Source organism: Anser brachyrhynchus (genome assembly GCF_964034855.1).
Source record: "Anser brachyrhynchus genome assembly, chromosome: 14".
Taxonomy (NCBI): domain Eukaryota; kingdom Metazoa; phylum Chordata; class Aves; order Anseriformes; family Anatidae; genus Anser; species Anser brachyrhynchus.
Window position 1 is genome coordinate 11,206,629 of NC_137709.1, and position 21,735 is coordinate 11,228,363.

General features: G+C 43.4%; 1 protein-coding gene across 15 annotated transcripts in view; it reads right to left on the bottom strand.

Moving 5' to 3' along the window:
* Nucleotides 1–215: 215 nt before the first annotated feature.
* ANKHD1 (ankyrin repeat and KH domain containing 1) overlaps nt 216–21,735 on the bottom strand; it is a 119,789-nt gene continuing 98,269 nt past the window's right edge. For 5 of the 15 annotated variants that reach the window (XM_080554869.1, XM_080554877.1, XM_080554868.1 and 2 more), the window contains 13 exons: nt 20,913–21,366; nt 20,405–20,482; nt 18,550–18,696; nt 16,943–17,053; nt 15,252–15,401; nt 13,339–14,954; nt 8,762–8,956; nt 7,442–7,696; nt 5,897–6,072; nt 4,217–4,381; nt 3,719–3,765; nt 637–810; nt 216–436 (listed from right to left, as the gene is read on the bottom strand). In XM_080554869.1, coding sequence (XP_080410995.1) covers nt 657–810; nt 3,719–3,765; nt 4,217–4,381; nt 5,897–6,072; nt 7,442–7,696; nt 8,762–8,956; nt 13,339–14,954; nt 15,252–15,401; nt 16,943–17,053; nt 18,550–18,696; nt 20,405–20,482; nt 20,913–21,366 — 3,548 coding nt within the window. In that variant the 3' untranslated portion in view covers nt 216–436; nt 637–656. The other 10 variants (XM_080554879.1, XM_080554874.1, XM_080554878.1 and 7 more) reach the window with 9 other exon arrangements.

Sequence of the window (21,735 nt, forward strand, 5' to 3'; positions counted from 1 at the left end):
TACTTCCAAGTGCACTCCTGGCCTCAGTGCAGGTCCAGGCAATGCTGGGCATAACCCTAGGGTCCTCTATTAACATGCAGGATCTCACTGCAGGAGGGAAAATACTTCTGCAACCTGAAAGGTTACCTGGCACTGATCAGCTCCTCCAAGCTGCCTTCCCCAGGGCTCTGAGGACCCAGCTGAGCCCCAGTGCAGAGAGATTCATCATTTCCACACAGGGATTTCAGGGTGTTTATTAATCAAGCATGAGCTCCTAGGCAGCTGCACCAGCCAGTTGTGCTAGAGCCTGAGGTGTCACATCCATCCCCAGCATCAGAGAGGACTGCAGCCAGCTGGTCACGGTGCCAGCACCTCCACGAGGCCCAGGAACAGGCCCAGCCACGGCCCAGAGAGCGGAAGCTGGAAAGTCAGATGTCCATCTCACACTGGTCTTGATCTGCAGGGGTAGGGAGGCATACAAGGCTAGCATTAGGATGGGGCTGCCTCAAAGGAAACATGCAGACGGCTGGAACGGGGCCAGCCTGAGCTCAGGGTTGAGACGGGATCTCCCCTCGTGGCCAGGTGAGAGCCCCACGCCCCAGGCAGCAGGGCCCTAGCGCCTGCTTAGGCAGGGGCTGTGCTGCCTGGGCTGCTCACCTGGCATGGCTTCTTCACTCTCATTCTGCTCCTTGAGCTCCCCCAGCTTGACGAGGCTGCACGGGGCCAGGGAGGTGACACCGGGGATCTGGGGCAGGCAGCAGGGAAGAGTCCTGGCCGCGGGCGAATTCTTGCACTCCAGCAGGAACTTGCGGACGTAGATGATGTGGGTACCTGCCAAAAGCAGGGGGCTGTCAGGCACTGCCTTCCCCTGGCAGCCCCCTTTCCTGAGAAGCACAGCCTGGGCCTGAGCCTAGAGCAGGGGTGGAAGGCAGCGCTTGGAACAACGGTGAGACTTCCTACAGACCGAACGCCATCCTGCCCAGCAGCTGCTTCCACCACAGTTCCTTCCTCCTGGGCCTCCCAGAGCCTTGCAAGGCACAGTGCACAGCAGGGGCACGGGTGTGGAAACCACGCTTTTCCCTGGGGCAGCCCACGCAGTACTGGCCAGCCACAGCACTGGGTGGCTCCAAGTCCAGCCCTAAGGTGCCTGCAGCACTTCAGCCTTTGCACTTGGATGCTTCTCCATCCGGGAGCCAGGGTGCAGCCTATCCCAGCCTGGGAGCAGAACTGTCCCCAGCAACTGCAGCAGTGCTGCTGGGAGCCCATTCCCCAGCAAGGCAGCCCTCAGATGCCAGGCACAGCCTCTGCCTGCTCCCGTGGGTTGTATGAGAGCAACGATGGCCTCTGCAGTGGCTACAGCTTCTGCAGTCTTTACACAAAACTTCAGGTTCCCTTTGCCACTCCAGCTACAGAGGGGAAGCCTGCCAGATGCCAGGACCAGGGGGATTGCTGCAGTGTCCCCGGGCAGGGAGGTGCCCGCACCACCAGGAGTGAGGCAGAGAGGCACAGCCAGGGCTGCCCAGGAGCAGAAAAGGGCAGGCAGGCACCAGCTCGGGGCTGCATGGAGCAGGCAGGGATGCGGCGGCCGAGGCCACCACTCTTCACTCAAGATGAAAGCTCAGCTCTCCCAGCACGGCCCCTGCACACACAGCCTGATGTAGAGCAGCAGAGGTTGCCACCTGGAGTAGAGCTGCAGCCATCAGGAGCAGGGAAGCTGCAGCCACCCAGGATGGGGCGCGAGGAGGTAGCACTGCCCACCACGCCATGGAGCCTCGAGGGGCAGCGGACCCAAACGCAAGTGTGGCAGGGCCCTGGCCCCCCAGGCCTCCTCACGCCAGCAGCACACAGGCTTGCAACAGCCTCAGCCCCACACCTGGCACTGACACAGCCCAGTTCTCATATGTGCTTCACAAAGCTGGTTTAGGGGCTAACACAATGCCTACAGCAGAGCTCCAGGACTCTTCTCTAATGCCAAACTGAGGACAACTCATTCCCGTGCACACGCTGCTAAGCAGAGTGCCATCCACAGGGCCACGGCTGCAACAACTCACCCAAGGATCCCCAAGAACAGATGCCTAAGCAAGCACGAAAGCTCCTTTACTAGACTGCCATTTTTTTCCTTCACCATTTACTTTGAATACAATTAGTGTTAACACAAGTGGCTCTCCTTTGGCATTTGCATTGTCAGGGTAGCAGTAAAACCAATTTTTTTTTTTTTGCGTTTCCTTCTTGAGTACTAGGTAGAACATCTGAACACATCCAGTATTGTTTCTGAGGTTTATTTGCCTATTGTACTCAGATACTACTTGTGCACTTCATATTTTCAGTACTCCTGAACACTCAGGAGTAACTGGGACAGAGAACACACACCATTACATTATTTCAAGAGTTTACTCCATGCAAATTATCACTGATCCTCTCTTTTGGGTGCTCTTTCCTCATGCTTTTCCTGGGGAAACTGCTGTTGCATGTAAGGAATGGTCAGGAGGAGGAAGAAGGAAGGCAAAGAAGTCTCCATCTGTTCTCTGGTCTAAGAGACCACCAAAAGCGGTCCATTACATTGGACGGTTTGTGCACTGTAGTTACCTGCTTGAGAAATGGACCAAATATTCAGTGTAGTTACTGCATCACCACTGATCAAAATCAGAAATAAGCATAGTCTGAATGCAGGAAGTGGAAAACTTCCAAGTGCAGGCCAACACTGGAATCAGTCTGGGTGGAGAAGGACGGTTCATCTTAAGTAGGACGCAAAAATCCCCTTCTTTCTTATGGAAGAGACTTGAGAAGCTCTTACCAGATTTAAAGGGTTATAAGAAGCTTTAAATTAATTAATTACATTTTTCTCTGGTAGCAAGTGGTCTCTGCTTTCCTAGTATCTGCTTCTGAGCAGTTAGTCACAGAGTCAGGTGAAGAAGCCAAGCCCTGCATTCATCTATAAGCTACTGATTTACCTTCTGCAAATTAGGACACCATTGGTTGCCAAGGTGTCAAGTCAGCCACTGAACAATACCTGAGTGTCTCAGGCAACCCACCTGGAAAAAGAGCACTACAAGAAACAGAACTAACCCAGGAAAGAAAGATATACAAGATGTTCACAAAAATAAACAAACATACAAACAGTCACCATGACTGGCAGGGGGAAGAACCCAGCGGAGTTCGTATCACAGATGGCTGTACATGGAAACACTCCCCCCTCCCTTCCCCCACGTGCTAATGATGTGACCCTGAAAGGGTGCACCACTGGTCATGGCAGCTACCAATGATAACCACATATATCCTCTTCCAAAATTCTCACACACAACCTATAAATACTGTTTGCCTTTTATTGAATATTCAGGTAAATATTTCACATTAATACAGGCTACATAAAGTGGAGCCACTATACGACATGAAATTTACCCAGCTTTTCTTTTATGTAAACAATTATACATGTATTTATCACCCTAGAAGTTTGAAATCATCTAGTTCTCTCCTGCAAGTAGCATTCAGTAGAGTTTAGCCAGCATTAGTTTCATCTGATTTTTTAAGTTCAGAATGGCTAAACTAACTGGAGAACAGAATCAGTTGTATAAGTAAATCAATTTGTTCTTATACAACGAGCAATCAAGTTTTCATTGTTACAGCCCACAGAAAATTGCTTAGTTAGGCACATTAAAAAAATCCCCAAGGTTCTTCAAGATCATAAGGTTTCCCAAACAAGGCTAAAAAAGGATAGACCCCCTTAAATCAGTTGACGTACTTGAGATGCATGTTTCCAATGTGAGGTGCCCAGGTGCCAGGCCAAATCTACAGCAAGAAATAAAAAGACAAGGCTATTATGAAAACAAATAAAGTTTCCTTTAATAGAATTTAACCACTAGAGGGCATGCTTAAGGCTTCCCCTAAAATACAACCCAACTGCCAAAGAACAGGAGCTGTCTTCATCTCTGGCCAGGTTTTGACCGACAACCTGCAAGATAACAAGTATGGATGTAAACCCTACCACTTCCAACAAAGTCTGTTACCTTGTTGAGCTTTTTTGAAAATTCTGGCCGTTTTACCTGAAAGCTGTGGCATGGATAGTGCTATATGTATTTGTAAACACACACTACTGGTGAAAAATCATGCACAATCTCAATTCTAATATCAAAGGACTGGAAAAAGTCACCTAGCTAAAAAAAATAATCAAGAAAAACAAGAAGCACGCCACTGTACAAAGCCCCACAGAAGCAAAGGTGGAAAAATGCAATCAAACTACCTGCTGAGCATCAGTACATTCTGTTGAATTTTGGACTACTTTGATCATGGGATTCCAGGCCGGATCTGGAGTATGAAGCCCGTTAAAGAGCGGGCCTCCTGGGCCATCTGCTAGCTGAGGGTGTGACGGTATTAGAGTGCCACCATACATGGAAATTGGTAGGCCCTAAAAGGGAAAAAAAAAAAGAGCACCATCAGAGAACAGCTACTGGTTAGAGATGACGACTGTGGTCATCTTTCTCTTGCTTCTGCAGTGTAGTACCTTTCAGCTTTCGTCATACAACAACCAAACACTTCAGAGATCACATCTGCTTCTGAAATGCTGGCCTAAGATAGAGGCAAGGGCAACACTAGGAAATGCTGAAAATGAAAAAATGCACCACATCCGATTTGTAGTATTTTAAAAACAATGCAGAAAGCAGTACTACAAAAAAAAATCAACATTTAGTCAGACTTCTTTTGCAAAGGATTATGCACAAGCATAAACCACGTTTTCCAAACTGGCAGAGATGGTTCAAATTCCTATTTAACATTCACAGACTGGTAAGTATTAGCACTGTAAGGAAAAGGGGCATCACTGCACACCTAGGTAGAGTTTGCAATACAAAGAATCTTCAGAGCTTGAGATTCAAGACAATGTGCCCATTCTTCTGAAATTACATCTCACAGTGAATTAAAAAGGTGGCAACCTCTGCAAAATGCTTTCAGATTACCCCAAAAGCAGGACACAGCAGTTGCACAAAGTGATCTCCGCGTTCCCTCTTCTCACCTCTGCAACACATGATAATCTCGCACACAGTGTTGCAGCTAGAGGGCTGCTACAGCAAAGCCCTCAGGCAGCTTGAGACTACACGACTCCATCCAAGTTGAATATTTTCTACAAATTACTTAACAGCCATCTAAAATATTCATCCAGTTCAGAAAGAGGAAGTTAAAGAGCAGATTTTGCAATTACAAGACTTCTTGCCTGTGTTTAGACGACTGCTGCTCTACAATTGGGAAGATCCAAGAAGCACATGCCCTGGACATTCCTCCAGTGGAGGCTGAGCTGATGATGGCTTGGCAACGTTGGTTTGCTTGGAGATACTTTCCAATGCCAACAACAACCTGCAGGCTCGTGAATGGCTCTCTCAGGCTGCCACTTCCTTAAGAAAGGCTTGTAGCATTCGCAGGCATGATTAGTATGTTTAAACAGCCTCAAGAGCTGAACAAGCCTTTTGATACCATTTCCAAGTGACTGAGTCTCTAAGAAAGGAAACTGAAGAATGACAGAGGCATCTAGTGCCTAAACAAGGGAACGTTTGCAATCCACAAATTCTGTTTTTGTTTAAGTGCACCTCTAGGTTTGTGTATCTCTTCTAGCCAGAAAAATCAGTACTAGGATGAAAGGAGGTTCAGAACTAGGTACACTGAGAAATGGTAGAAGATAGGCATACTGCGTAACATAGGCAAAACAGAACATACCACTCCAGTGCAAATGTCTCAACATAAATGCTACAGACTCCTCATGTCTACTAGCACAGTGAAACACCTGAACAGATCAGTGATTTTCCAAACCGCACACAGTTGTTTTCAGAAAAGTAGTGTGAACCCTGTCTGTTAGTCTTATACTGCCCAAATAGCTCCAGCAAATAAATTATTTGGTCATTTAATAGCCAAAACCCAGCCCTCTGTGACTTACTTTAGAAAAATCCACAAAACTATTTGGCATAGGTTGGTGGAAAATGTTTGAGGGTGCCACTATTCCAGAATCATCTCTCTCCATTGGCTGATGCTGAGAAAAGGTGCCTGGATCTGACAATTGCTGATGCATTGGATGATTTCCCATTACAGGCTGAGACCAACCTGACAAGCCTTCTGGAAAGGAAGAGATTGAAAATGGACAATTACGATCGATTGAAGATTCTCTAGAGCGTTGGTGTATACAGCTGCACACATCCCCACAAATCCAAAGGCTCCCAGAAAACACACAGTTGCAGAATATTTTAGGGCTTTACTCTGAGCAAAGGCAGAATTCCCACAGCCTACACATAGTAGGAAGATACCTGCAATTTTTAGACTATTGACACATTACAAACAAAGCAAACACACAAGTCTTATCAGTGGTGTCATGGCCTCTCACATAGAAGCTGCAGAAAGCACACCAGGTAAGGCTCTTCCATTTCCTTTGTCGTGTACCTGTCCATTATCATAGGAACACAAAAAGTTACACTTTTTGATAGGGACGAAAAAAAGGGAAAGAAGAGAGTCCATTAAGACCAGGGAAGGTTGGAAGCACCAGACACAGGCCACCCGAGTGCACATTCATCTTGGTTCTCCAGACAAGCATGGAGTTATGGAGACTTCTAGTAACTTCAAATTTCACATGTCCACACTAGAACCATTAAGATTCAATAAACTTCCGAACACTGTTTGTGAGCATACATGAGCTTTTCTTGTTTGTTTGTTTGTTTTCCAACACGGTAAGAGTGAGAAACTGAAGTTAAAGGAAATACCTAGGGCATTACCAAAAAATGTAACAAATACAGGGCCATTATGTATTTGTCTTTAGTTTACAAATAGAAACAATCTACAACTCAAACGATGCAGCTTCTCCCTTCCACAAGAATCCCATGCTATCAGGAAACTGAATGCAAGACTTCAGCTGTTTCAAAGTCACTCTTTTTAAAGTGGGACTGCCTAGAACAGAAGTTATCCCATCCTCGTTAAGAGCCACAAGGAGATCAATGTAAAATCATCATCCACAACTATGCGTTTCTGGATGTATTAGCTGCACCACAGCTCATATTTTAAAGCGTTAATGGGTACCAAGTAGAAACTTGGAGGAAGGCTCTTGTCCTTTCAGGCCAAAGGTCAGACTTGGAGATGGATTCCCTTAATAGGTAAAGTTGTTTATTTTTAAAATTCCGTATTGTTCAATACACCTAATATAACATTTTTAAACTGTTTTCAGGGTTTAACAATTGTACTCAGAGAGAATCTAGACTGTGTGAGAATCACCTATATTAGGAGAGAAAGCCACACCTTCATTGATGATTTCTTTGAAAAAAACACACCACTTTGATACCAGTTTTCCTTTTAGGATATACTACATTGAAGTTGATTGGGCTGTGGAACTTTATTCCTCCTCGCACTTTCCCTATCCAACTTCTTTTTGAAATGTAGTATTTCCAAAAGGCTCCACAAGTTTATTCAGGCTACCCCAGACTGCACATAGTGGACTTACCAGATACACTGTTAACTCCAAACGACCAAATACCGCTATGACCAACGGGAGCTGTAAAGTTGGTTCCTAAGGGTGTAGGCGTGACAGATCCTCCCTGTCGAATTCTAGCAAGTCTTTCTGTCCCAATGGGAGGGGGTACCTTTCGATCTTGATTTGTGTTACCCGTTTTTGGCTGGCCCAAGTTAGAAGGTGCAGAAGCGGCTGAAAGGGGCGAAGACGATCCTGAGGAAACTGATGGAATTGGAGATTCACCTGCTGAAAGAGCATTTCTTTTGCTTAATCACACGAAAAGCACACAAGATAGTGAGAGTAAATGCAGCCCTCTCTATTCCCCCAATATTGTCTCAAATCAAATAGTAAGAAGGTTTTAAAGCCTCCCCCCCATCATTCTTCACTCTTTCACAGAGTTTCACAGAATTTCTGTTTAAAGTTTATTTTAACTCTAAAACAAACATTAACACAAATGCTTTAAGCCATCAGAATGGTGATATCGTCACGACATAGAAGTGCATCTAAAATAACTAGAAGAAAGAATAAGAAACATGGAAGAGTTTCGGGAAGATATGAAAAAAATCAGCCAAAACTCCGTAAATATCTGAGCAGCCTGGTTTTGGTCTCCACCACCTCCAGCAGAAGAGAAACTAAAGACAGCTTCCCAAAGTCAACATATGTAACTTAAAAGCATAACTTCCACCAACTTCAGAAGCGTCACTGACTCTTCCTGTGAAATCCAACTTCTTTTGAGCACTCATTTAAACATTTTAGTTCTTATTTTTAGAGTGGCAATGAAGTTGCATGCAGTGACATGAAAAGTCTCTTCATTTAAGACTCTGAATCAAAGACCCATATTTTCTGTAAAGCTACTTCCATGTTCTTCCCATGAGGAGGAAAACCCTACGTCCCTATGTTACCCTGGATGATGCATTAAGAATCTGGAACATTTTAACTAACATGAAAATTCCAGAATATCAATTTAAAAAACAACAACAAAGTATAACTTCAAACCATGCCAAACAGGACATTTTCACCTAATTTTATGCTCATTTAGAGGGGAATCTTTGGTTTGGTACAATCACCTCCACTCCCCCACAACTTCATGCCTTCTCCTTTTAGAACCTATGACTGAATTATTGCCCAAATGTCTTTAGTTATGCTACTAGAACTAGTGACATTTTACATGTTAAGAAACAAATAGTTAGGTGGGATTAGCACTTCATCCTCACAACTGCTAAACACAATTGGAAAGCGTTTTGTGCATCACTGGCTAATTTCCCCTTAAGTTACAAATCTACTAAGAATTTACAGTTAACTAAGACAGACCCATGAAGTTCCTACATGAATTTGTTGCGCTTGTCCAAGGATGTGGTGAAAAATGCTGTCTGTTAAAGCTGGGAGTCCCAACAGGCGCTGGCCCTTGAAGGTAAACCCGTGCTCCTTGCATGTTTGCTGAAAAGCCTGTCAAAGGACCTGAAGAAGAAGTTGTAGAGCTGTTGGATGGATCTAGAGAGGGTAAGCCTGAAATAAACATAAATTTCATTAAATATTTCTCTTTGGGAACCTGCTTCAAAGCACCAGAGAGAGCTAGTGCTCCAAATAGAACTAAAGCATCTCATCACCTTCAGGGGTATCTGCACATGGCAAGTTCATTTTACAGATGCACGATTCTCCCTCAGACAAACTAACAGAATGAATTTATGTATGTTTTTGTTAAAACTTGAGGTGAAAGCAGAGAAAACAATGCTTTGGTCACTGAAAGGAATCAAAGTCCTACCATGGAAGGCAAAAGAGGAAAACCGGGAGTATAAAAAAAATCTTTCCTTAGAAAAGAGCCATACAAGTCAAACAGGAACACAGGGCTCTGTGAAAGTCCTGAGGGAATCAAACAACAAGAAAGTTTCACTGCAGCACAGTTTTTGCCATCCCATAGCTACATTCACATATAGATCAGTCAGAGCATAATGCATCCAAGAAACCAGTGCTGGTAATACACAGCGCAAAAGGAGAGGGGGCTGCTTTCTACAGAAATGTGTGTGAGGAAGGGTAAGATGGAGAGAAAGTTCAGTCCCACAAAAAAAATGAATTAACAAAGGTAATTACAGTTTTTGAACAAGCCAAATCTTTTAAGCACTTTTCCAAAATGATGTAGAAGATTTCATCACACATTATTACCAGAAAAAAGCATAAGCAGGCATGACCGTATGTTTACCTGAGTTTTGGGTTTAGTTTCAAGGGCCTATTAAACAAGACTAGTTTCAACACCATTTAAACATTTCAAAATGACCACAACCAGGACTAGCCTATACTGCCACAGAGCAAGGTTGAGACTAAGTACCTACTTACATCCCAGAAGTCCGAAAACAGCAGTGGTGATAGGCAACAGGTCATAAACTAGAGGTGTACCTTGCATCTCCTGGATACGTTACTGAAAGCTAGCTCTCTTCCCCAGTATTAAATGAAGCAGAAGCCCCACACCAACCACGAAGCCCCACACCAACCACGAAGCCCCACACCAACCACGAAGCCCCACACCAACCACGAAGCCCCACACCAACCACGAAGCCCCACACCAACCACGAAGCCCCACACCAACCACGAAGCCCCACACCAACCACGAAGCCACGCTTTCCTCCTTCCAAAAGTGGCAGATTCAGCCTGACCACAATAACAGAAATGACTTACTGGATTTGAAGGAGGTGGCATTTTTCTCACTAGTCCTACCCAAAAGATTAAGTCTCCATAACAGACAATTGGAAATAAAAGTAAATCACTACCACCCAGCTATAGAGTGCTCATAAGGGAGCCCTGATTTGGGAATACAATCTTACATGGTTTGTCACAGCGCAGGTGGCTCCGCCACTATAAGGAAGATGCTAATGCCTGTGCAGGCTGCCTGCAAATGCAGCTCAAGTGATCTTTACCTGCCTAGAGCCTGCGGGCTCACCTCTAGCACAGCAATAAGCAGACTGCAGCATCTCTCGCTGAGGGGCCCTTCCCACACACCTGTTATGGAGCTACCAGTGGGATGCTCTTCCTAACCCTCCATGCACAAAAGCGCATTCTGGAGTAGTCAAAAGGCCCCCAAGGTCATAGGTGCCACCACAAAACAACTGCTTTCCAGCTGGCTGACAAACCACTGAAGATGCTGAGTTTCAAGAACTCTTCCCTGCACAGACGGGGTAACACAGCTGAGGCCCACGGGGACTGCTTGTTCCCTACATGGAGAACAAGGTACAGGTTGTGACAAAAAGAGCTCTTCCGCAGAAGTAAGATGCCCAACTGTGCTTCTTGAATGCTTGGTAGGATGGGGACACAGCTGTCAGAGTGCAATGACTAAACAGTCATGGCAGTTTCGGCACTGCTGTGTGTTTCCTACAGGTAGAAGGAAGTGTGGCAGCCAGAGATGCGCAAATTCAACAGAGTAGTCACTTTTCAATCTTGCTTTTGTCTTGTCTTTACAGTTGGACTGATGATCTGAGAGGTCTTTTCCAACCTAAATGATTCTATGATTCATTGAAGTAGATGAAAAAAGCTTAGTTTAATATTAAAAATTGCTTCTGTGAACAATGACTTATGATTTCATCCTGATTTCAGTAATGAGCTTTCTGTTTATGTATTTACCAATCGAATCAGACGTTTTAACATTAAAACTAAGAATAGAACATTTTGCAATAGCGTAATTTGCAGTTACTTTGCCCATAAATTCAGGCTCTTCATTACACTCTGAAAGCATAACTGAGCTTTAAGAGACTGGTTTATCAGCCTCACACAAATTCCGCTCAAAATTCAGTTTACCAAAGCCCCCAGACACTCCTGCAAAAACTGGTTAACTGTAAGAGCTACCTCTACATTTAGATAAGAAGTAACAATACTTTGTGACTCCTTGTAACATAGGGAGCCCAGTCATCTCACGCTACTTTGTAGTCGTGCTGCTTTTTAAGCTGACCTACATTGAGTTTGCAATACCTTTTAATGAAGAGCAAGGTCTCAAATGCTTTCTTAAAACGCACAGGAAAAAAAAATCTTTTGGTCTTCTGTACAGCCTTCCCAAACAGTCTAAGCCTGCCCTCAATCTGTAAACTGCTAGAACAAGAGATATGAAGACATATACAGGACAAAGGGCCATTTCCAGAACAGATCCAAAGCCAGTAGGGACACGCGCACACACTTCTCAAAGGAACTGGTCAATCAGAGAAAACTCAGGTTTGTTCATCTGTGAACCACCAGTGAAAGACACGGGCAGACAGACTTGCAGGACCACACTTCTGGTACAAGGTTCGTAAGAGAGGTCCTCAGCCTACTGCCCCCTCTTCTTTCCTCAGCATCACACCTACAAATGCCCCCTTCTCCTTCAACTCCAGTAAATCGCTTCTCCTTCCGTGTAACAGACCAAATTTAGATTCTGAAATGAGGGTGATCAGAAGTAGCATAAAGTAGAATGACATTATGAGTCAACAGAGGACCTGACAAACCAGTCAGCAGTCAGGATTTTAGGGGCACATTTTACATATTTTTCAGTTGTTCTTTATTTTGTAATATCCCGATCAAGTTCCAGACTGGAAAAATTGGGTTACATCTGAATATTTTTGTGCTTCAGATGAGAAGAACTTCACACTTATCTCCCCAAACTCACTGTCCTTGAGTATTTACTTAACTCTTAACTCAGAAGAGCTACCTTTTAAATATTTACAGCCATTTAAGTATATAAAAGGGACTGATGGGGGAAAAAAACCCCTAATGAAAGAGAGATGACATTAGCACAAGGGAACAGCAAAAATTTTTGCTGTTATGTGAAGTCTCTGTATACACAGAGCACAATCCTAAGAGAAATGATTGGGCCCCATTTGCCATAAGTTTCCTTCCCCTGGGCAGGGTATTCCATGAACAGCCAACATCCAGTTGAGAGCTCTGCAGATAAAGGTGAGACAATGTAAAGTGCTTCTGGTATTCTACTGAGGAGGGTCTGGCAGTTCTTCTGGTAGCAGACTATCTGATGAGCAGGGCCCAGTTACTTTACCCCCCTCCCCAGTCTTAATTTTGACTGGTTCTGCCTACTGAACTGGGAATGGACATGTTGCAAGAGCTCTAGGTATTCATGTTCTTTGCAGCGCAGCTACACAGCTCAAACTATATGATTAAGAAAACTACAGTGATGGCAAACTTCTTGATTTTGTGGTTAAACCTGGTCTGAGAGAGGTGATCTGGTTTTCAGAAGCCCTGGATATTTTTAAATTAACTGGGATGAATGGGAATGCTGAAAATCTTTTTCATCCTCCACTAAATCTTCCCAGTGTCCCCCCTTCCTTTACTCTGAAAGTCAAACTACTGAAATGCCCAAATTCAGCATTCAAGTCCTGAAGCATTAGCTCAAATATCTAACACACAGTGTTAGATATCTTCAGCTTCAAAGCAAGGCTCTCCAGCTACCCAGCTTCTAGGCACCATAAATTCATTACAGCAAGAACAAATGGGAGAATGGGGTAGCATAGAAGAAAATCTCTTGAGGGTCCCTTTCAGCCAAGTGGATGCTGCCAGTTACCCTGCACTATCATCATCGTTACTAAGAGGATGATAATCTTCGAGGCAGAGTATAGCAGGCAGGGAGCTCACTGCGAGTGTTCCTAACCCATTTCAATTAAAAACACGTAAACTTCAACTACTGCACTTAACAGTTGAAGGGCAGCAACTTCCTAGTAACACACCATGCAGGAGCACACCAATTTCTCAAAGCACATAAGCTTGTAACAATTTTAAAGAGCACTTGAACAAAAATAGGCCATATTTGTTACACTAGTATTCTATAACCTTAATTTCTAAACTGTTTCTCAAATAATTTCAAATTACCAAAGTGTAATGGTTGGAAAAAAAATTCTGTCCAGTGCATGATCTTAGTGACTTACCTACAGGGCTGGTAGAAACCCGCTGGGAAGGTGGCCTGAAGCCAGGAGCCTTGGAGTTATCCGGATGCATGTTTTCCACATGTCCTAGCACAGAGTTATTCAGAAAGGTAGACTGAACAGTGAAAGATGGGTCAGCTGCTGCTCGGGTAGAGAGAGGACAGTCTCCCCATCCTTGGTTAGAGGGCACCTGGTTGCTATCAAAAAGACTACTGAAGTGATTGAAGAGCGTTGCTGGCCCAAAGGCAGGAGGCAATGATTTATTTGCTGAGTTAATGTGCATCTGAGAACCATTCATAACGTTCATGGCTGACGAAAGCTGCACCGCAGCAGGTGGACCTTGAGAAGGTGTTATGGGAACTTGATTTGTAACAAAAATAGACTGAGGATCTTGATGTAGGTTTGCATTTGGTACCACTGAATAGAAAGAACCTCTGGACTGCATCCTGTGAGTAACTCGAGGTGCTGGTACAGCTACTTGAGGTAAGTTACTGTTGTCCTGATTATCTGCAACAACTGACCTGGGTGACGCTAAGCTTAAAGGAGAGGGTTCTGAGCTGGAAGAAAAAGGCATCGACATAGAAGGACCGATCTCCGACACGCTGGCTGGTAGTATTTCATCTTGGGCGTTACTTTGTGGCGTGGGGCTGCTGGATGGGTGAGCTTCGGTGACGCCCGAATTGCTGCTAGTTGACATACTGGAACTACTTGCAACTGAAGATGGCACGCACACATTTCCAACAGGCTGATCTGGTGTTGACACCTTCTCTTTGGGTGCTGAGACAGCTGAGAAAGAGTCCACTTTAAGTGCAGAATGCTGTGTTTGCGGAGCATTAGAAGGCAGAAACGCTGCAGGAACTTGCCCATTGTTTGGGGGTGCAGAGGAGGCCGAAGGCAGAGCGCTACATGTGCTTGTCACGGTTGAGATTGCTGTTGCTGCAGCACTCGTCTTAGGAACACAGGCAAACAACTGCTTTCTGACTGAAGAGGGAGTCCGATTACTTGTTACACATAGCGGTTGGGTGGAAGCAACTACTGAAGAGACAGTAATGGGACAACTAGAAGTAGCTAATCCAGGAGACTCTGTCTGTAAAATATTTCCATTCTGACTACCTACACGATTTGAACTATTATGCTTAGGAGAGCTGTTTGTGCTGCCAGGGTTAACTGGTCTCACTGGGAATGGTCCCCAAGTGTTTGGTGAAGGTGAAAATGTTCCTCCAAATTGGGCCATAGGTAAGCGAGGGTGCCGGATCTGTTGCATAGTTTGGGCAGCCAGCAAGGCAAAATGTGGATGAGAATAAGCTAGAGGAAGAGACACTGGAAAAGATGAGCGCACATTCGCTGGGACATTCTTGTTTAATTTGTTCGTAGGCTGGAAAGTAGACAGTGTTGATGACTGCGATGTAACGAGAGGTGGTGCTCCAAGAGGAAAGGAGTTTTTGTTTGAAGCAGATGCAGTACTAACTCCAGATGAGAAGTTTGCATGGATTGATTTGGTACTTGAAGCAGGTGTTCTTATGTGAGTTTTAGGAATCAAGTCTTCCAGTTCCTTAGCAGGATCTTGAATAAGGGCATTGATGAGTTGCACTGCATATCGCGTTGACTCAGTACCACCCCTGTATTAAATAGGAACATATTTATCTTTTACAAAAGGTAAGTGCAGCATTTTGTAGCCCTAATTTAATACTGATCTACAAGTCTACTGCAACTTACTCCAGTAAGTTAATCCTTAAGATAAGCAAAAGTCAAGAAACAACTTTGAATAAGCAGACCTTCAGCATATCTTGGCAGCAGTTATAAGCGTTCTACTCTAGAACCAAGAAACCAAATACATCCTGTCTTAAAAAGCAAACAAAGTTTATTAATATATGACATTTTGGACTAACTTAAACTTCCATTTCTAGATACTGTACCTTATAGTAATCATTCTCTCTCCATTCTTATCTTTTTGTTTATCAACATCAATATGGGCGCCGGTAACATCTTGAATTGCTGTAATGTTGCACCCACCTCTCCCCATTATTCTAGATACGACCGAAGCTGGGACAGATAATTTCTTTGACCTGTATCACAAAGATCACAAATTTATGAAATGTATTTAAACACGTACAAACTCCCTCATTGTCTGAAGCAAAATTCTTAAGTTTCAGGGTAGGAAGTGGTTTTCTGCTAGTATTTTGTTCACCCTTTGGAGCCTCTCTAAAAATCCCCCACTCAGATTACTTATCCTCAGTACCTGATGAGGACTCTTCAGAAGCATTTCTACCATCACTGCTGCATCACAGATGTATGTGCCTCAAAGTGCTTCAGAAACATTTTCCAATTTTTTCTTATCTCGTGTAACTTCAAAGTGAGACAAAGCCTCAGCTTATTGGCCTGAATTTACATAAGCAGCACTGCTTCAAATATAAAAGGCCACGACTTAGCCACTTTGATCATTTACAGCCAGGAGAAGGTGATTTTCCAGTGTTTTCCCAGTTATCAGCTCTCTGGTACCACTTACATTCACGACCCTTTTAGTATCCACCTCTCTCAGACCTTGACTAAACGTGATCCTAAGGTTTAATTCATGCCACTACACAATGGTGGACGTCAGTCTGTTAAATTGTGCAGTTCTGTGATTTAACGAGCTGCTGGAAGCCACTGTGAAGGTAGCACAGATTTTCAGAAGCAGGCTCATTTTTAGGCCACAACACTGTAACCCATATGCTCAGTGAAAGGTCATTTTAGGATTTCTCTAATTCAAATGGTTTTGGTGGGTCAGTGCAGGCATACAGTACTGGGAAGTCTTTGAACATGATCAATGCTTGCATCCAGACCCCAGCCAAGGTCTCTCTGGGCCACTAATGTCCCCAGACTTTAAAGGCTGGACCTCTCAAGCCCATACACTGCTTTTCAGCTTGCTAGTGATGTGCAGTAGTTCAACACCGAACAATTAGAGGGGATTCAAAGGGGTTTCAGAAACCACTGTGATCACAGTTCAAGCACCTCTGAACACTGTACAGATCACCCCCCCCAAATGCTGCCAGCTTCACCTAGTTATTCCAGTCTTTGAAAATATTAAGTAATTTGATCCTCATGAAATTGTTTCTCAGTTAACAGGATTTAAAGAAAACATTTTATTTTAAACACATCAAAATACATGGAAATATTCTAAAGCATCAACCTTATCTTTCCAAGGTGTTTTTTCTTTTCCCTTCTGCCAGGAGACGACACTCCAACCCTCCCTTCCCCAGAAACCAGGCACTCAGAGCATGCACCAAGCTCCTAACCCAAGGCTGCATCGTACTTTGGGCGCCCTCTACCCGAAAGGCTCCTCACTCAAGCTAGACATCCCAATTGCTCCCTCCCCAAATCAAAGATCCCATCATCACCTATCTTTAAAGATAGTTCCACATTACACAGGGCTCCTTAACTGTACCTTGGGTCTCCTTTCACCGCATTCCACTAAGAACCCCATGCCACCACCCAAGAAGACGTCCCTCTTCCAACAGAGCTCACCGTAGCGCCCAGGGTCCCTGCCCACCCCACACCCACTGCTGTTTCCCTCCCTACCCACCAAGATCAGTCATTTTTTAACCTTGAGAAGTGCCCAAAACAGTACCTTTTTGCTCCTGAACAGCAGCGCCCTCCTCTCTGCAGCTGAAATTGCTCAATTGGTGTTGGCTGCAGAGTGTTGCTAGGGGGAGGGTCTTTCAAAACTCTGCCTACTTGCCTGTCGGGGTAGAAGGGATGTATTCATTGGTTACTTCTTTGGCAGACATCCCTTCTAGCCAGGGGGGTACTGGAGAGTGAGGGGGGAGAGGAGGAGGAGGAGGAAGAGGAGGAGGAGGAGGAAGGAGGAGGAAGAGGAGAATTCCCACTGTTGAGACCGTGAAAGGCTTTAGGAGATGAAGGCATGCAGCTCCCAGGCATTTTGCACCCACATCTATAGTCACCAAAATGCTCTTTGGCCGGTCGCAGCAAACACTGGCACAGAACACTTTACGCACACATTCTTTCTTTGTGACAAGACCTGAGCCCTCAGGGGTTAAGAAAGCTCAGGTTTTGGGTGTTATTTCTAAAACTCTAGCATCTCCGGCAGGACAGCAGACAATATCCAACAAAGCAGTTAAATTGAGCCGATGAGACTCAAGAGACACAGTAGGAGAGATGGAGCAGCTCCAGGGTCAATGGCGGGGTCTGTGTGCAGCCCTGGAAAGGAGCCAGCTGCCTGTTTAATGGTTTAATGCCTGCACGACTCACCAAGCGGTGGGCAGCCTGCGACCACACAAGGTCATTGTCACAGCAGAGAACCATATTTGTGAATGCAACAAAAGGCAGAAGACTGAGCCAACTCCAAAGGTTCAAACGCTTAAGTAGTCAGACTAAAACACCTCTTTTTAATTTTATTAAAAGTTTTGTGGCTTCCACTAATCTGGACGCATTAAATCCGCTGTGCAATTACTTTCTTTGCACACAGCCTAAAATTCTCTAAAATGAGATATTTGGTCACGACCGTTGCAGAAGAGAAAAACAGCAGTGCACCTAAAGCACTTGACACTTGTATGTCCGTGCCACATTCCTTTATCAAAAAAGGAAACAAAACAAGAAAGCCAGATGACAATTTCTAGTTAAAAGTAGTAGACATAACGAAGATTACAGAAAAGATGCTGCGTGGCTAATGACCAGATAATAAAAATCAGTACATTTTCAAAGGGAAACTGTGCTTTACAGAAGTACAAATTAGTTTTAAACATTTTCCAGCACCCAAATTAAGGTCACAAAAGTTTCATTAGAATCAGGGATCAAAGTCACCACCCAAAACACAACTGAGGTTCAGCCTTGCAGTGATCATCCACCTGCCCTCTACTTCACTAACATCTATTCCACCTTTAGTTCATGTGCAATCATCTGCCTTCGGGACTTTTTGTTACCATCTGTTCCCTGCCCTTTTATCTTATCCCTACATCCTTTATTCTGCTGAAGCCACAGGTGATGAAAACCTTCATGCCAAATAAAGTGTTTGTGTCATACTGACATTAACTTAGTGAGGGGTTACTACAAATTAGGACTGCAATTTTTCATGGCACTGCAAGATGAAGAGGATTTTTTAAAAAATAAATTACAATGAAATAATTAAACGAACCTGATGGACATTCTATACTTGAGCATAATTTACAAGCTAAAACGTTGAAACAGTTTTCTTAAACACAGAATTAAAGTCTTTACCTTCTAACCACTTCTTTCCAGCCTTCTTCTCTCTTCTGGCCTCTTTTTGGACTAGTCAGATTCAGCTTTACACTTGGAGAGCTCAGAGGCAGGGAAACAGGCTTGTAAGTAGTTGACAAAGAATTTGAATTACCTTCACCATCAAGTCTAGGAACAGAAATGTACAGATTACAACATACAGAATAATGGTGACAGCATTATAGTGTACATCTCTAGAACCTAGAACTTCTGAACTGCTTTCATTCCTCTCCCCCCGCCCCAAACCACTGGCTGACTTAAGTAATTTGTTACATTTTAGTCCACATCCTATATCCTTTCTTCAAGGATTGGAGGCACTAAACTGAACGAATTAATACCAGAAGTACTAAAAACATCATCTATAAAATAGTTTATAATAGGTGGTACACAACCACTTAAGGTACACCCTGATTATGTGTTCTCTTTTTTGAATAGCTTTTTAATAAAAGGTACTTTGAGAATAATGTTGCTTGGTACTTGAAAACGTCTCCAATTTTCATCTCTTATTATTACACATTCCCTAGAAAGTAGTAAAGTATTAGATAAGTGTTTTTACCCCCTTCAAGACCCCATTTTATGGAAGGGTAACCAGGGCACGTTTATTTTAGGATATTTAACTCCCAGTAAAGTCAATTTGAAAGCACGTATGCAAATATTACCTGTACTAAAACTGCAGCAATAGCCTAGTGATATGAACAGTGCAAAGTTTGGATGAGAGAAAAAGGGAAAGAGAGGAACAGATAAACTCTTGTAGGCTAACTGATCTACGTGAAGGTGAAAAAAGTGGTTCTAGTGGCTCACAAGTTCATCTGCAGCACTGAAACAGACGTGATGTCTAAAATTTTATAAGTTTTATAAACATTTAAAAAGTTATAAAATTTATGTCATAGTTGTAAGACTAGACTCGGCCAAGCAAATCTACAGCACAAGTGGAAAACGTCTGAATCATAACAGCACTGTCACAGACACGTCTATGACCAAAGAGGAAAAGAATTCAGGAAGAGAAAAAACTTAAGACATTTTTTCAGAAAAAGTCTGCCTGTTGCAAGAACCAAAGAGCATCTGCAGAAGTTAAACATACTAGCTCCATTTTAATTTATATACTGTCTTGTTTTGTTGTTTTGTTTTCTTAAGTGTACTTCTAACAGAAGCATCACTCCTTTCTTCAACATAAGGAGTTAGAAGTATGCATTTACTTAATCCTGCTTCAGTGTACGGTATTCAAAGGCTTTTGTAGGAGATCTTGGACAAAAGGTCCAAGACAGAATCAGTTTATATTCATAAACCAGAACATAGGCAGAAGCCAGTTTCTAATACTGATGAAGAATGTTAGAGACGTTCTCCCTCCCCACAACCCCAAGGGCTGACAAATCCACTCATTCTGCACCTAATTTTAACCCTGGAGGGAAAAAGAAAAACAGCTAAGAGCCCAACTTTTCTTCCCACTCTCAGTCAAGTGCCTCAATCAGTCTGGCAACTGCCTTCTTGCTTGCTGTGTTTTTTGATCCCATGTTTGTATTCCTATTGAAGTTGGGTTCTTAGTCAGACAGGTGTCCTGAAGACTGACCCCTGTAACCCCTCTACCTCACTTAATGCCTAGGGAGAAAAATATATATGGAGATCAGACTTGTACTACTTACATGTACAAGTTAGAGTGGAACTTTTTAGCAAAAGTAACAAATTTAGATTGGTCTGAATCAGAAAGCTTAGATACAATGACCCTATTCAGAACCTGGTCTTATAAACGTTAGTTATTAGCTTATTCACTGGCAACTCAATGATCTTCCAAACCATTCATATGGCCCTTAGACATTCCCTGAGTTCTTTTGACTCTCACCTCTGGTTCGACAAGGTTAAGTCAAACTGGCCATCAACCTGACAGGTGAAATGCTCAGAGTCATCAACGTCTTCCCTCCTTAAAAAAGAGAGATTGCAATTCAAATGAGTTAATGATGAAACCAGAAAACAATCATGAGGTAACTAAACCTTGTGACTAGATCATAAGAAAGGCCGGCTTTTATTTTTTAAATTCCCAGTGTATTCACTCTAAAATCTATTCAAATGAAGTCAGCAATTCAGCACAGGTACTTAGAACAGTGCAAAGAGAAAACTGGATGTTCTGACGAAGTAGTATTAAAAACTAGTCAGGAATACCAAAAAAAATATCTTTAGTGTTCTAACAAGGCTGCATTCAAACTTGACAGTATAATTTAATAGGAAAGCAAACTCAGTCTCTTAAGACTTTGGGAATGTACCAACTGACGTAAGGCCTGAGCTACAGAAAAATTTACATCGGCATAGGTAAAACATGGTGAAACAACAGGGAAGCAACAAGAAAGTCTCACCTTGTTGGTGTTTTTGAAGCTGAAGCACTCGTTTTTTCTTCCTGAGAAGGGATAAGCAACGAGGCATAGCGCCGCTCAGAGGAATTTGTATCCATTGTGAAGTTCAACTCCTGGCTTTTACCTCCACTGCTACTTTCACTATTGCAATCTGTGCTATCCAAATTATCTGAATCACTATTCCCACTTGCACCACCACCTCTTGGCTCTCCATTTATTTTATTTTTATCTGCTTTTTGCTGTGCTAGAGATATATGCTGATCTGGCAAAATAATCTGCATATTCTGAGGAGTCTCTTTTGTTTTATTTTTCTTATTTTTCCTATTTGTGCTGGGAGTAGTCACCACATTAGCTCTCTTTTTCCCAAAGGCATTTGTGAAAGTAGCTGAAGTTGCAGAAATTCCAATTGTAGTCGTAGTAGTTGCACTAGGAGGCTCTATAGGAACTTCTTGCTCCACTGAAAGAAAAAGATTTGATATACAGTCAAAAATCACAAAGCAAAGGAATCAGTGCCCCTGAAGATACTCCAGCTGAAGTTACGCTCTTTGATGAGTTGTCAGTCTATTTGCACCACATACAGCTGTAAAATCTCCAAGAAGGTAAAAGCTTTGGGAACATAGGAGGAAACCAAAGGAAAAAAAAAAAAGAACAAAGCAGATTTGCCAGGAACACAGACAACTGCTCACTCAAGTTTCTGACGGAAGGGGTAAGAACCAGGGCAGAAACTATGCAACAATGTCACAGTACCCAAGAAACCAGCTTCCTAACAGATTCACTTTTAACCACTAGGTGGTTTAAAAAAAAAAAAAACAAAAATAGCAAAAAA